At 32.4% G+C, this 15,917-nt stretch overlaps 3 protein-coding genes across 3 annotated transcripts; 1 reads left to right on the top strand and 2 right to left on the bottom strand.

The window, feature by feature from the left end:
• Positions 1 to 3,065: 3,065 nt before the first annotated feature.
• Positions 3,066 to 7,848, bottom strand: LOC130666057 (odorant receptor 22c-like). Its single transcript, XM_057466713.1, has 8 exons — positions 7,438 to 7,848; positions 7,175 to 7,374; positions 4,451 to 4,670; positions 4,285 to 4,391; positions 3,995 to 4,094; positions 3,817 to 3,927; positions 3,343 to 3,498; positions 3,066 to 3,264 (listed from the first exon to the last, which is right to left on the bottom strand). Exons 1-8 carry the CDS (start codon positions 7,735 to 7,737, stop codon positions 3,214 to 3,216), a joined length of 1,245 nt encoding a protein of 414 aa, XP_057322696.1. The 5' UTR covers positions 7,738 to 7,848; the 3' UTR covers positions 3,066 to 3,213.
• Positions 7,849 to 11,425: 3,577 nt separating this feature from the next.
• On the top strand, positions 11,426 to 12,848 carry LOC130664889 (putative methyltransferase C9orf114 homolog). Its single transcript, XM_057465071.1, has one exon. It carries the CDS (start codon positions 11,510 to 11,512, stop codon positions 12,611 to 12,613), a length of 1,104 nt encoding a protein of 367 aa, XP_057321054.1. The 5' UTR covers positions 11,426 to 11,509; the 3' UTR covers positions 12,614 to 12,848.
• Positions 12,849 to 13,848: 1,000 nt separating this feature from the next.
• On the bottom strand, positions 13,849 to 15,629 carry LOC130664899 (ribulose-phosphate 3-epimerase). Its single transcript, XM_057465083.1, has 5 exons — positions 15,449 to 15,629; positions 15,017 to 15,340; positions 14,797 to 14,904; positions 14,097 to 14,318; positions 13,849 to 14,016 (listed from the first exon to the last, which is right to left on the bottom strand). The coding sequence occupies exons 2-5, from the start codon at positions 15,251 to 15,253 to the stop codon at positions 13,909 to 13,911; spliced, it is 675 nt and encodes a 224-aa protein (XP_057321066.1). The 5' UTR covers positions 15,254 to 15,340; positions 15,449 to 15,629; the 3' UTR covers positions 13,849 to 13,908.
• Between the last annotated feature and the right edge of the window lie 288 nt (positions 15,630 to 15,917).

Here is a 15,917-nt window from a genome sequence, read left to right as displayed (position 1 = left end):
CTTCGACTGAAAGCCAGGGATGGGAAGGCTCAAGCGGACGGAGCTGCTCAGTAAGGAACCGACTGACGTACAGTCACCAGCTAATTCTTCTCTGGCTCACCACTCATTCACTGAAAGACTTAATTTTTTTTAACCAGCTTTGATTGTTGGAGACTCACTTACAATCAAGCAAACATTTAACTACATTTAACTACATTTAACGCAAATCATCGACAATTCATTCATTTATTTATCTATAATTAGACTCTTGACTGCTGGGAATTGTTACTGTTTCTAAAATTAATAATTAATAAATTGCTGATTCATAGGTTTATATTTTATAACCACTTACGTGTCGGTGAAAAAAATATAATTTATTTGATGGATATTATTAATGAGGTGAACTTTATTAATATTTATTGTTATAAATAAAGTTTTAATTATTCTTAAATGAATAGTAAATTTTTTTGTTGAAATTTTAAACACTTGTGTAATTTAATAATTTTCAAATTTTAACGTGATTTTGAACATAGTTTGTAATTTTTTATCGAACAAATACCCACATAGCCAAATTTTTTTCAAAAATGTTTTAATATTCAAACCCTGTAGGGGAATCTGGGGCACGAAGGCCCCTCTCAAAAATTAGGTAAAAAAATTTTTTTTTATTTTCCGTCAAGTTATGACCTCTATAATGTTTTTATTATATTTTAGGCCAATATGTGATATATAGGGCACAATGGACCACTCGAAAAAAAAAATTATACAAAAAATTTTTTCTTTACTATTTTTTTTTCGAGTGGTCTATTTTGCCCTACATATCACATATTGGCCTAAAATATAATAAAAACATTATAGAGGTCATAACTTATCGGAAAATAAAAAAAAAAAATCGGTCTGTCAGTTGACCCTGCGGGCCAGCCCCAAAACTTCCCGCTGTTTTCGAGCTCGCAAATACTTTTGTATGCCATTGTTTTGTAAAAAACCATTTTTTAGCATTTCTTTCTTCCACGATATCTCGCGAACGAATCAACCGATTTTGATGGTTGAGGTGGCAATCGACGCGTTTTATCAAGTTCTAAAGCTGGTCGAATTTTGAAATTGATTTACTCAGCCGTTTTTGAGAAATTTCAAAAAAACCAAGGAAAAAATTTTTTTTGAATTCTTTCGTCAACGGTTTCTCTTGAACGAATGAACCGATTTTGATGGTTGAGGTGGCATTCGACGCGGCTTATAGAGTTTTAGAGCTGATTAGATTTTGGAATCAATCCATCGAGCAAATTGGAAGTTATCCAAATAAAACATTTTTGAAAAAATTTTATTTTTGAAATATCTCTGAACGCACCCTACCGATTAAGTTCAAATTTCTACGGCCTCAAGACATTAACAAGCCGCGTCGAATGACACCTCAACGATCAAAATCGGTTCATCCGTTCAAGAGTTATGAATATTTACATACATACATACGTACGTACGTACATACACACATACATACACTCGGACATCATCGTGAAATTAGTCAGGATAGCTTCCTAGGACCTCGAAACGTCGACATCTGATGGAAATTCGATTTTCGTAAATCGGACCGAAACCAATAACTTCCCGAATTTTTGAAAATTTACAATTTTCTTAGCGGGAAGTTAAAAATTTTTAATAATTTTTTGGGGAAGCGCCGTCGTGTCTCAGAAAAAAAATTTTTATCGATTTTTTGCAAAATTTTGAATGATTCTTTCGAAATGGACAGAAAATAAACGAATTTGATCGATCGAACCTGACTGAGTGGTGTGCGCATATCACTCAGTCAGGTCCCGCACAGTAATCAGTGTGGTGCTGCACCACAATCGAGCATTTTTTTTCAGCACCGTACAGAGTCGGTACTCCGTACAGAACAGTAACCAGTCAGGTTCTAATCTTTCCGTGTATTAATTGATATTTAATAAAAAAAAAATTCTATATTTTTATTTGTCATTATTTTTAACCCAAAAAACGTGTTTTTGATTTTTTGACCAGGATAGAGTATAGATAATTTTGCTTTATTTAAAAAATTTATCAATTAAAAAATTCATTATTTTTGAATATTTTTAGTGGCTACATTTGCCCTAGGCATATAGAGAATCAGCCGAAAAATGGATAAGTATATTCAATTTTTTATAGTTTGACGATAAGAATATGAAAAAAACATTTCTTCAGAATTTTTGGCTGATTCATTTTGCCCCAGGTATCATGCGTAGGACTAAAAAAGCCCAAATAAATTAAATTTTTTTTTAATATGACGATAAAAATATGAAAAAATGATTTTTTCATATTTTTCGGCTGGCCCATTTTGCCCCAGGTGTCATGCTTAGGGAAAAAAATGCTCAAATATATCAAATTTACATTGAAAAGACAAAAAAAAATTTTTTTTTGATAATACCTTTAGGGGGGCGTCTTCTTGCCCCTATACACACCTTGCTCTCTAAAAATGAATTAGTGAAATTCTCGCGAATCAGTGGATATTCACTATTTCTATACAGCTATAAGTATACCACTAATTCAACCAGTGGTATACTTACAGCTGGTTCCCAGTGAATATTCACTGATTTGCAGTGAATTTCACTGATTCATTATTAGAGAGTGGGCAATAAATAAGAAAGCCTCAGACCACATGTGAACAATTACATGTGATCAGAGACATTTCTTACTTTACTGCTCTAAGGGTGTAATATACTATATTGTACGACTCTTAATGCGAAGCATTAGAGTGTGCTTTACGATCGGAAAATTCTGTTTGCCTCTTTTTAAAACTTATAAGTGGTCAAAGCTGGCCCTAAAGTGGCAAAAAATTGCACTTCTACCCTATTTTAAATTAACACACAAAAATGTTCAATATCTAACATAAAATTTTTAACACAGTCTTTTTTCTGTAAACAAATACAAAGAAGTTTTTACTGTGTACGATGTTGGTACTCCTTTTACGCAGAATTTAATCATCTACTACGATCCGTTGTCAAATTTCTAATTGATAAAATTATATATATGTAATCAATATAATTTATTTTGTGAGTATGATGAACAATATATATTTCGCATAATATTTAATGAGGTAAATAAATAGATAATTCATATAGTGACTGCTATACCTTTTGTTGATTTGCATAAGAAAAAATATCTTACAACTACATTAATTAACATTATTATTATTTATTAATGATACTTAAATATAAATCTACACATCGGATCTGCGTTAAATTGATATTATTACGAAAAACTTCTTAGGAGTGTAAAGTAGCTCATCGTTGTCTTGACAATCTAATAATCGTACAATAAATAAATTAATAAATTTTTTTTTTTTTTAGTAATATCGATAAATATGAGTTATTTCTATACCCGAGTCATTTGTTCACGATCGAGTATCAATAAACCATAAGCCGCAAATTTATACTCCTTGTTAGCCCGCATCATAATTATTCCCATTACTTTCTTCATTTTTGTATCGCAATCTAACCATGACGAATTATAGATGGCGTCGCTTACTGATTTAGTCTAAAAAAAAAAAAATTAATTGAAACTTATCGTCCGAAGAAAAACATTTCAGACAATTTGAGTTGCTTCTAAAGTATGTACGGATGTACGAGTCCTCGATATCATGAAAAATGCTCTTGGATTTTGATTACTCCCACAAAAATTAATAATATTTATCGAAATCTCTGTCTAGCTATAATTTGAAGTCTATCAGACAAGAAGCTTTTAAAATTGCCACAAAAATTTAAAAAATCGGTTGAATAGTTTCTGAGATATTGAAAATCCGTACATTCGTACGTACGGAATGAGACTTAAATCGATGGAAAATAAGTTCTCAACTTGTTCAGTGGCCATGTGCGCAAAATTACAGTAGATAATTATTTGAATAAATAGTGTCAATGCATGTGTTATACTTCTTGCAACTTTGACCCAATGACCTTCAGATATTTCCTTAGTATAAATAAACATAATTATTACAAATTTATTATCAATTTAATATTTATTGTTAATAAATTACTTTGTCCAGTGCAAAAATACAAAAACATAAATCGACGCCATTAAATAATACAGTTAGTAAGACGATTGGACTATACAGAGTTTCGATTTTTTGACATAATCTGAAAAAATGAAAAATTTTATTTATTGACCACTCTCGATATACGTCTATAGCCACTTTAGAGGTATAACTAGTCTACCATTTATGTAAACAATTGTTTGCGTCATCTAAAATGGGAATATTGCGAATGTTGGCAGCATTAGCCGAAGGCTCGTGCGGCCAACGCGGTGCTTAAGGCTTCTAATACTCACACAAACATTTTCTGATGTCGTCGTGATAGATCTCCTATCAATTTGTAGCTTTCGTTATTGTTTTTATGATAATTATCGTGTAACTTGTATAAGTCGTTGGATATGATCTATCGAATTTATTTATAATGAATTAGATTAATACGAAATTTATTTTTTTAATTTTTACCATAAAGTGGACGCAAATGTGAGAAGTAAGTAGAATAAATAGTGTATCACAAGCAATCCAATATATCATTCCAAAGAAAATTATTCCTTGTTCGTATGTCACGCATGAGAGCCAACCTGGCCATGTTCCTGATGGTATCGGGTAAATTATTGGATAAACCGTTTCTGTTAGATCCATTGTCTTGTTTTCAGATTGTTTTAGAAAATAACGTAACATTAGACTGTTGAAATAAATTATCGTTATGTAAATATGAATTCTTTTAAAATTGAATTCACATAAAGAAGCGAGGTAAAGTGTATAGTGTAGTCCAGTCAAATAAGGATTTCAGATACATGCTAAGGTGGACAAATTTGAAACGTTTTGAAATTTTGTGAAGTTGTTTGAATAATATAAATATCGAGAAAATCCAATTTTACCGGAAAAAACTTTGTGCGACTGTTTGTTATAAAGAAAAAACTACTTTTGCCGCATCCGCTTAAGCCAACAGCTGCAGACCAAATTTCAAATCAAAATGCTTACAATTATTTAATTATATAATAAATTGTTGAAGTCAAAATCGCAAATTTATAAACCATTGACCATATCTATAACAAATATTAATATTTTCGTATACAGAAAGATGAGTGATATGCGTACATGACTTAGTCAGGTCTCGAACAGTAATCAGTGTGGCGATGCACCACAATCAAGCATTTTCTTCCAGCACCGTACTGCCCTTGTAGGAAAAAAAATATGGACGAAGGGGCCGGTCTTGGCACAATACTGGGCTACCGACGCTTGGCCTCCCAAGGTTGGTCTGAGATCCGACCCACGTTCAAGTGACGAGCCTCGGTTCGCCAGCCTTGGGCCAAGATTCAGCCAAGACTGAAGTGAAAAGCCTTGGTTTGCCAGTCTTGGGACAAGGTTCAGCCATTACTCAAGTGACAAGCCTTAGTTTACCAGTCTAAATAACAAATGGTACCTAAAAACCTCTGGCTTCTGTGAATAGAGTAACAGCCTAATGAACAAAGACGCTTGCCTAGTAGCCATGAAGGACCAGGTTCGAGACCCAGCAAAGGCAAAAAAAAATTAGTTACATCGATCCACCTGATTTCTCTGTGTACAAATTTATTTCCATATGTTACCATCACTCACATGTCTACTAATATTTTTTTTTTTTTATTATGTTTAATAAGCATAAGTGCTTATTTAGAAAAAGTCTTGGCGCAATACTGGCTCTCGATATTGGGCCAATACTAAGATGCAGTCATGGCACAACACTGTCACTCAAGCTTGGCTCGGTGTTATTTCGATGCTTAGACAGATTTGGGCCTAGCTTGGATTTCAAGCTTTCCCCAGAGTTCATAAGTCTTGCGCCAAGCCTCGGCCAAGCTTGGGCCTATTGTTTCTTCCTATAAGGGTGAGTCGAGTGCAGAACAGTAACCAATCGGGTTCTAATCTTCCAGTGTACAGTTATGCACATATTTTGTTGGAGATAAAAAGATGATTCTTTTAAGCTCTGACAGCGCTCAATAGCTCAATTTGTAGAATAGTAGTAGATTTTTTACTCCTAGGGAAAAAATCCTAGCGGAAAAAACAAATCAGAGAATATTCAGAAAAAATGCGATATTTTAATGATGTAAACTTTACAGTCGACTCTGTCTAAAGGTTCTCTGCCTAAAGGTTCCCGCTGTCTATAGGTTCCAGGATACATTGCTTAAAGGTTCCCGGATATTCCCCCACCCGCTTTCTTGAGTGACGAATCACAATTCAGTTTTCGAGCGCTAACTTTAAATGCACGTTTTTTTGAGGTTATGTTTATTGCGCAATATGTTCGTTTTAGCGTGCGCCTCGGTGCTCGAGGGGAATATATTGTAGGGGAAGTGCTGATGGTGGGGAGGGAACCTTTAGGCAATGGTCCTGTCCCGACGTGGAACCTTTAGACAGAGTCGACTGTAAATATCATTTTTTTTTTTTTTTGCGATAACTAATTATTTTCTATTTTTTATCGGCACAAGTTAATCGTTCATCTCGGCCAAGCAACCCGAGCTCCAGAAGTTCTCACAGTTCGGCTCAACGAGATACGCGAGCGCAGACTCACCGTAGCAACATTAAATAGAGCAGATCTGTGAAGTCGCACAGGATTTTTTTCCGGTAACATTGGATTTTCTCGTTATTTATATTATTATGAACAACACAAAAGTTGAAAACGTTTAAAATTTATCCACCTCACCGTTACTCTAAGGAGTTTAGAAAAATATTCCCAGATAGCAAAATGACGTCTTGATGAGTTCTGAATGAGTTCCTATTTATGATTTGGACGTCTTAAAAACACGTTAAAGAAGTCTTTAAGAAGTTCTCAAGATGTCGAATGCGCCACCTAGCGAACTCAGTAAGACATCTTTAAAAGTTCTCAAAGAGTTCTCAAAGAGTTCTTTTTTCTGACTCCGCAAATAAGACTTCAGAATGAACTTACCATGACGTCTTAAGGAGTTCCTAATTTTGACTTCATTTTGACTTCAAAAAAGTTAAAAAAAGAATACATTTAGACGTCACAAAACTGACGTCTTGTTTATGAAGTCTTCAAGAACTCTTAATTTAGAGTTCTTAAAAATGACACCTTTAAGAAGTCATTATAAGACTTCTTGAAGACTCCTTCAAAAATACGTCGTTAAGCAGTCATTCTGACTTTCATGCTGTCTGGGTTATCGTTTATCCTCATTTTTTACCACGTTTTAAACTTACAAGTAAGGACGCATTCCATAACTCATACTCAACAAACCAGCGACCATAAAATAACTATAACGTATTGGTTTAGAGTCATTGATTATTTTATAAATTTCTTCCTTTAAGTCCCGTCGTTTTCTCGCACTTTCCTCCCACAGATTATCAAATTCCCTTAGTATTTTGATCAAATCCATCCTACAGATCCACAATCTCAATACCTAAATTATGAAAATAAAATTTTTTTATGTAAAAATTAGTTGAAAATTAAAAAAAAAAATTACCTTGCCCAAAGTTATTGTTGTAGAAAATATAAATGTCAGTATTTCACAAGCCAGAGTCAAGTCAATGCTTAAAAAAATACTCACAGTATACGACGCACTGAATACGAGAACAATTAAAACACCAAAGCCGCATAAAAATAGAAATATTTCTAAAAAAGTTACGGAAATTTTATTATTTTTTTCAAATGCACTTTGTAGTGAACCCAACCCGATTAATTTAAACGCAAATAATTCAAGTCTAAATAGTTTATCGCATGTCGGCAATTCTTCCCCTTCAATATTTCTAATATTATTTTCCATACTTATTTTTTTTTTATTCAACTCTTGGTATATATATTTATAAAAGTTACTTTATAAAAAGATACTATGACGAGGGGACAGATAATAACTGGTTATAAAAAGAAATGTCGTACCTTTAGGGAGGTAAATTTTTTTTCTCTACATATTATTTCTGCGAAATAAATAATAAGTAAATTATCTAATCGATATTAAATAGAAAATGTATAAAATACGAGGAAAAAATGACAAATATATGATGGAAAAGTTGTTGCGTGACGGAACCCCTTCGTTAAGCGGTCGATACTTCATCCCCACTCCGACTGAAAGCCAACGATGGGGAGGCTCGAGCGGACGGAGCTGCTCAGTAAGGAACCGACTGACGTACAGTCACCAACTAATTCTTCTCTGGCTCCCCACTCACTTGTTTAAAGACTTTTGAGTTATTTTTTAACCAGCTTTGATTGTTGCAGGCTAAGTTACTATCAAGCGACTAAAACTACTGTAAATAATCAACAATCCAATTATTTATTTATCTATAGTTACACTCTTGACTGCTGGGAATCATTGCTGTTTTTAAAATAAATAATTGATAAATTGCTAATTGACTTGTTTATATTTTATAACAAATTACGTGTTGGTGATAAAATATTATTTATTTGATAGATGTTATAAAAGAGGTAAGCTTTAGAAATGCTTATTGTTAAAATGAATTTTAAATTATTTATAAGAAAACAATAAATTATTTTCGTCAAAATTCTGAATACTTGTGTAACTAAATAATTTTAGAATTTCAATGTGATCCTGAAGCATTTTTAATTTCCTCTACAACTAGTATTATCCCCACATCGCCATATTTCTTTCAAAGAATACTAAAAAAAAGAATTTAATAGTAATAGTAGAAATTTAATAGATATACAATTAAACAGATAAATTTTTTTGGTGTCAATGAAAAGGCAGTTAGTGTTATAACTAATACTTCCTTTTTATGACTATTGTGCTGTTGCTTTTAGAGAGATGCCTACCTTTGCGACCTTACAATAATTCTGGAGACACTGGAAATATTCGGAAAACATTTTGTAATCTTGCTAGTTTCAGAGTATTTTCAGGGTGGTTTTGTGCCCTTTTTTCATAATGTTTCCAGAGCTAAACCATAATTTTTCCAGAGCTAAACCAAAATGTTTCCAGATTCAAAACCAAGTGTTTCCAGAGCGAGGGTAGTGTGTTATGCACTCAATTACAGCGTAACTTTAACGCTTGTGTTAGATATATACTGCGTCTAAGTAAGTATGAACATATATCAAAATACATACAACAGCTAGGCTGGTTGTCTATAGAAAATAGAAGGCTGTATTTAATAAGTGCATTATTTTATAAGGCTTTATATTTAGGGCAATCTGGATTTATGGGGAATAGTCTTGTGTTAAAAAAGTAATATGAATGTATTATGACCCCTGATTATAAGAAACGATTTGCAATGTTAAATGCTAATAATAAGGGCGAGTCAAAAGTATTCAAAGTATTTAAAAGCATTAAAAAGTATTTAAAATTTTTTTTTTTCTAATCGTTTTAAAGCGTTTCTTTTAATAAGGGACAAGATCCTCAAAAAACAAATTCATTATGGGTACCATTTTGTCACAATAATCATTATCGGAAGTCGTTTCTGGTAGCAGGTATATTAACTTCTGGAATTCGGTACCGATAAAAATAACATCAGCTAAAAGCCTGAGTATTTTAAAGAACCTATTTTATAAATATTTAATATGCGACTAGAAAAAATGGATACTCTCTTAAATTTGAAATAGTGGTAATAGTGCCTATTCACTGTTTACTAGTGAACAGTACCACTATTTGAATTAGTGACATACTTTTCACTGGCAATAAGTAACTATTCACTGCTACATAGTGATTATCATGTGATTTTCACTATTTCGTTTTAGAGAGTAAATTGTAACAGAATTTATGAATGTAGGTGTCTATAAGGACTATAATTATTAATTTTATTAATTATATATTGTATGAGCAGCTGGCATATCTTTCTTTCATGTAAACGGGTTCTTACGGGATTAATCCTACCCTAATAGCCACTTTAGCTTGAAATAGAAAGTAATTTGACATTGAAATTGCCTGAAATTTGCTGCCCGAATTTGCAGACAATTTGACAGCAAAAGTTGGAAAGAAAAATTTACGGTTAATTTAAAGGTAACTTTTTAGTTAAAAAAAAAGAAGTCAGTAATGTTCATTCTTACCATTTCAGAAGGTAATCAAATTTGTACATGAATATGTCTACAATTTGAGAGTAAAAAAATACTTAACAATTTTTCAAGTCAAATTAACAATAAATTGATGTGAAACTTTGCCTGGAAATTGACGAAAAAATTTTTCTAGTCAACTTTTGAAGTGAATTTGCATTCTAATTCGGGTAGTAAATTTACGTCAAATTGTATAGCAAGTTGTATAATAGGGTGCGTCAAAAAAAAACTTTAATTAATTAAAAAAATCCTGCCAAAAGATGGGCTCTCTAGCTCAACTCTAAGAGGTCGCTATTTTAATTTCAATTTCCCAATGATTAACATGTAAAAATTTATTTTTTTATTCAAAGTGTAATTACTCATAAGCTGCTCAATATTTTTCAAATTTATACATAAATCTTCAAAGTTGATTTCTCAAGCTTTCCAAAACCCTATGACAAGTCATAATTATCCCCAATTGAAGCTAGCAAAAAAAAATCGAAAATTAACAATTTCATTTTGAAATACAAAATCGATACTTTTCAGATAGCTTCAATTGACATTTGAATAATGGTAATTATGACTTGTCATAGGGTTTTGGAAAGCTTGAGGACTCAGTTTTAAAGGTCTATGTATAAATTTGAAAAATATTGAGCAGCGTACAAGTAATTACACTTTGAATGGAAAAATAAATTTTTACATGTTAGTCAGATGGGAAATTAAAATTAAAATAGCGACCTCTTAGAGTTGAGCTAGAGAGCCCATCTTTTGGGGGGATTTTTTTCTCGGCAACCACTAACGTTTTAGGGGGTAAGAGCGAAAAAAAAAAATTGAAGTTTTTTTTTTAAGCACCCTATTGTATATAAATTGTCGTCAAAAACGGAAAAGTCCGAAGTTGACGGAAATTTGATGAAAAATTCAAGGAAACTTTTGTAAGTAAAAATTTGCTAAAGCAAACTGTGCTATATACCCTAATATTAGGGTAGAGTCATTATTATTTGTACTCATTTTTGTAATCAAGTATAAATAAATAAATACATAAATACAAAAACATCAGTGATGGGGTGCTGGATCTCTTACCTTACGTTCTTGCAAATTTTTTTTTTTTAATACTAAAAACCCCAGTTACTTGGAGTTTTTGTGATCTCAGCCTTTTTCGTAGAAATATTGTTTTTAATGCAATACGTGATCAATGTTGAACGTGTACTTGGCGCGATTTTTTTTACAGAAAATCGTTTTTTGATTGGATTTCCATCTCTAATGCTATTCACCCACTCGTCACTTCTCATTAAAATGTCCCGCCATCATTTAAATTTCTTGCGTTTCCTACTTCAACCCTCTTCTGCCATCTACTGGTGTCTCAACTCAACACTTTCATCGAGATAACCGATAAAAACGCTTTCTCTCCAAAAAAATGTCTCTCAGCCCACTGGCGCTCTCTAAAAATTAGAATTCGAACTCCAATTCACTGAAGCCCAAACAAAATCATACACAGACCCAGTAGTCAGATAACTTTAGAACCACGTGCTGAATTAACCAATAAATTTTCAAAAAAACAAACAATAATGGCAGCAGCAGTTCCATTGGGAAAAAGTTGGAAAGAACACAACAAAATTCACAAAGAAAATAGAAAAAAATGGCGGGAAGAAAAGCTCATGAAGAAAATATCTCAAACAAAAGAACCAAAAGTCGAAGAAGTTACGGAAGAAGAGAAAATTTCAAACAAAGTTAAAAAAATAGTACCGAGTTTAACCATTGCCGTGCCAGGGTCGATCCTAGACAACGCCCAGTCCCAAGAGTTGAGGACGTACCTGGCAGGGCAAATTGCTAGGGCGGCTTGCGTCTACAAGGTCGACGAAATCGTGGTCTTTGATGACCAGGGGGAAATTACTGAAGAGGAGCGACAGTCGAAAAGGGTGAGGGTCGAAGGTGTTGACAATTTTGCCTACCGGAGAGCTTGCCTGCAGTTGGCCAGGATCCTCCAGTATCTAGAGTGCCCGCAGTATTTGAGGAAATATTTTTTCCCTCTACATAAAGATCTTCAGTACGCGGGAGTTTTGAATCCTCTGGATGCTCCCCATCATCTGAGGCAGAATGACCACTGCGAGTTCCGGGAGGGAGTCGTAGTGGACAAGCCTCTGAAGCCGGGGAAAGGGTCACAGGTCAACTGTGGCCTGCTGAGGGATGTAGAGATTGACAAAACTTTGACCCCTGACCTGAGGGTCACGGTAAGGATTCCGGAAGAGCAGGAGGGCAAGAAGATCAAGGGCTTGGTGGTGAGTCCCAGGACTCCTAGGGAAGAGGGTTTGTACTGGGGCTACACAGTCAGGTTGGCGAGAAGTCTTACGGAAATTTTTGAAAAATGCCCTTATGAGGAAGGCTACGATCTGACGGTAGGAACTTCGGATAAGGGGAAAAGTGTTGATGAGATTCAAGACGGTGCGCTGAAGTACAAGAGAGGTCTGATTGTGTTTGGAGGACTCGCGGGATTGGAGGCCGCAGTCGAGGGAGATCCGAAGCTGGACATTGAGGACCCCAGGCTGCTTTTTGGGGAGTATGTCAACACGTGTCCGAATCAGGGCTCAAGAACTATTAGGACTGAGGAGGCAATTTTTATCAGTCTGGCGGAGATGAGAAAGAAGATGGTCCCTGTGAGTGAGGAGAATTGAAGTTTTTATTTTTAATAAAGTGAAATTTTGTAAATTTTGTGTTGTTATTTTGGCAGAAAATGTAATTCTACAAAAAATGAGTACCCACATGAGTATATTTTGATTGCGTGATTTTTTTTTTTGAAAATTTGCAAAGCTAGATTTTGAGTTTTTGTGATTTAACACTAGTGATGTTGGTACTCATTTTACGCAGAATTTCAATCCCTATACAGCCCTAATATTAAAATTGTTCTAAAGTTCATAAGAAAATTAATAAAAAAAAAAAAAAATTATTTAGTAAAATTGTCTACCTAAGTTATTTAAATCAAATTTTCGAGTATTTAGAGTTGAATCGTTTATTTGAGAAACCCCATAAGTCATGTTTTTTACGAAATTAGGTTTTTTTCATTTTTGGTTTCTTTGGATGTCCATTTAATTAGTCATTTAATTAGTCCCTCCATAGAAATCAATCAAAATATGCATCAAATCAACGTTTAAAAAAAAATCAACGGGTTGACGGCAATTTCATTTAATTGTGACACCCCATAAGTCAATGACTCATATAAACATATGCAGTTTTAGTTTTACAGGAATAATTTTTTTTATTTAAAATTCGCGCTTTTTTGAGAAATTAATTTCAAATGTTTTTTTATTGTTGACTGTTATATGACTAATTAAAACGTTTAAATTAATTATTATTTTTTGTAATTTCTGAGTTTCAGAGTTCAAATACATATTGAATACTTCATTTTATCAGTGTAATAAATGATTTGAGTGGCGACATTTAAAAAAACATTGATTTTATAACTTTTTTTCCGTTTGGTTAAGAAACCCCATAAGTCAATCAACTTTAAATAATTTTTTTAAGTAGTTTCAGTGAAAAAATTAAATTTTTCTTGTTGGAATCTATTTCAGAGACGCAAACATTATTGTATTCAATTATTTATTTGTTATTTTAATTTCAAGTTTTTCCAAAAAAATGTTTTTTGTGTTTCCTGAAAAATTTTGTTTTCTTGACTTATGGGGTCTCACAAATAAACGATTCAGTTTAGTAACATAGAATTTAATATTTCCCGTCGATCAAGTACCCATATCACGGTATTCAATCCTTAAAAGAAAATTTTCTAATTTTTCCAAAACGAAAGTCGACTATTTCCATTTTACCCAAACCATATCATGTAGGTACTCATTCTTCAGGAAATTTTATTTCCTACTAACTCTTAGTACCGAAAATTCTATAAAAAAATACCAGAGAATTTAAAATTGAAAAATAAAATTTTATTCCCAGAAAATATAAAATATACCCATTATCGTTATCAATTATTTAAGTATTCATTTACTGTTTGTTTCATACTCGACATAACTTTACGTTGGTCTGCAGATCCTATTACAGCAGTACCGGAAACGATCATATTTGCTCCGGCCTAAAAGATAATTAAAAAAAAAAAATGAAATTCATAGTAAGTATCAATTATTATTATTATTATTATTAATTAATCCATACCTTGGCACACATGTCAATAGTATTAGGACCTACTCCACCATCAACTTCAATATCCAAACCAGGATAATTGTCTCTCAGCCATTTAACTTTCACCATCTGGTTCTCCATAAACTTTTGTCCTCCAAACCCTGGCTCCACTGTCATTATTAACACCATATCTGCTAGCTCAATGTATTCCGTAACAACATCCACTTCCGTACCAGGTTTCAATGCCACACCAACCTTGAAAAAAAATTCAATTCATTAAAACTTACAATTAATCTTTTCTCTTTTTCCTTCAGCTCCAATACTTTTAACTCAAATTACTAAGAAACCATTGGATTTACAAAAAAAGTCACAGAGACCTTTGTTATAGAAAATTAAATTTCCTACAACTTTGTACCAGTACATTTTTATCGTATCTGTACTAATTTAGCCAGAATTTACATTCAAAGGATTAAAATTTGTCAGATACTTGATTTCTACTCCAATTACCGAAACCAAGGATTTAAAATTCAATTATCTTATGAAATATCAAATTTTACGAAAAAATCATTGATTACTTTTTTATTTTTAATTAAATTCCCTACAAATTTATTCTCATACATTTTTACTCTATCTCTTATACTTTACCCAGAATCGTCATTTAAAGACAAATAGCAAAATGTCCCCCATTTTTTTTCTAAAAATTGTCAAATCCAATTAATTAATTTATCATTACCTTCATCCCAGCTTCTTTAATTTTCCTACAAACAGCCCCAACATCTTCAACAGGCTCGACATGAAAAGTGTACTGATCAACACCAGCATCAGCCATTGGCTCGATCCACTAAAAAAATTACATTAGTTTTTTTTTTTCCTTATCTCCAACTTCTGAGAAGCTGAAAGTATATTTATATATTTATAAATATATATGTCATATTTATCAAATGTTTGCGTACCTGATCGGGTTTCGAAACCATCATATGGGTTTCAAAGAAAACATTTTTTATTTTTTTTCTCAGGCATTTTACCACCGGGTGACCAAAAGTTAAATTCGGCACAAAATGACCATCCATTACATCAAGATGCAAATAATCAGCACCATTGTCTATCAATTTAACCGATTCTTCATACAAAATTGATAAATCGGCGTTCAAAATCGACGGGCCAATTTTAGCGCTCAAAATTTTTGACATTTTTGCGTTTTTCGATTTCTATTTTTTAAAAATTTGGTTTGCGTGACCCAGCAATTATTTCAATTTATTCTAGACCACGTGGCCGCTCTGCAAAATAAAGATGAAAATTTTTTAAAAATTTTTCTATTTTTTTCAGGCAAAACAATTTTTTTTTTTGTTTAGTAAAATTTGTTATTTTTTTAAAATTCTACTCACGCTTTTTAGTCAAAAATTTTATAATTACTTTGAAAATAAATTTTTTAGGTTAGGATTCAAAAGAAAAAGAAAATTTGAAAAAAAAATTTCAAAATCAAACTGAAAACAATTTTCAAGATTTTTTAAAATTTTATTTACGTATAAAAATTTAAAATCATCAAAAATAATAAAAAATTTTTAAAAATAAACTTGACATTAAATTTTAAGTCGCGCACGCGCGTGAGTAATTTTCAAATTTTTCTTCACACCGATCTTTAAACAATAATTTAATTTTTAATTCCGAGAAATTAAATTTGTTTAATTATCATAATTATTAATAATAATAACGAAAAAAAAACTTTTTTTTTAATTTAAAAATTCAAATTTTTAATTTTTCCCGCGCTTATTTTAAAATGGCGCCATTTTAATTTATCGAGTTTCTCAGCACCAGGGGTCGTTCGAAAGACTCGCAAATGTTAAAATAAATAGT

This window comes from Microplitis mediator, chromosome 1 (genome assembly GCF_029852145.1).
Source record: "Microplitis mediator isolate UGA2020A chromosome 1, iyMicMedi2.1, whole genome shotgun sequence".
Taxonomy (NCBI): domain Eukaryota; kingdom Metazoa; phylum Arthropoda; class Insecta; order Hymenoptera; family Braconidae; genus Microplitis; species Microplitis mediator.
The sequence above is the reverse complement of the archived record's forward strand: the minus strand, read 5'-3'. Positions and strand labels throughout refer to the sequence as shown.

What these genes read in the sequence shown, in the direction of transcription:
- LOC130666057 (XM_057466713.1), bottom strand. Translation starts at nt 7,737, where the DNA reads ATGGAAAATAATATTAGAAATATTGAAGGGGAAGAATTGCCGACATGC. An exon ending in CAACAATAACTTTGGGCAAG is followed by an intron (nt 7,375 to 7,437) that starts GTAATTTTTTTT and finishes TTCATAATTTAG; the next exon opens with GTATTGAGATTGTGGATCTG. An exon ending in ACATTTGCGTCCACTTTATG is followed by an intron (nt 4,392 to 4,450) that starts GTAAAAATTAAA and finishes TAAATTCGATAG; the next exon opens with ATCATATCCAACGACTTATA.
- LOC130664889 (XM_057465071.1), top strand. Translation starts at nt 11,510, where the DNA reads ATGGCAGCAGCAGTTCCATTGGGAAAAAGTTGGAAAGAACACAACAAA.
- LOC130664899 (XM_057465083.1), bottom strand. Translation starts at nt 15,253, where the DNA reads ATGTCAAAAATTTTGAGCGCTAAAATTGGCCCGTCGATTTTGAACGCC. An exon ending in TGGTTTCGAAACCCGATCAG is followed by an intron (nt 14,905 to 15,016) that starts GTACGCAAACAT and finishes TAATTTTTTTAG; the next exon opens with TGGATCGAGCCAATGGCTGA. An exon ending in CTATTGACATGTGTGCCAAG is followed by an intron (nt 14,017 to 14,096) that starts GTATGGATTAAT and finishes ATTATCTTTTAG; the next exon opens with GCCGGAGCAAATATGATCGT.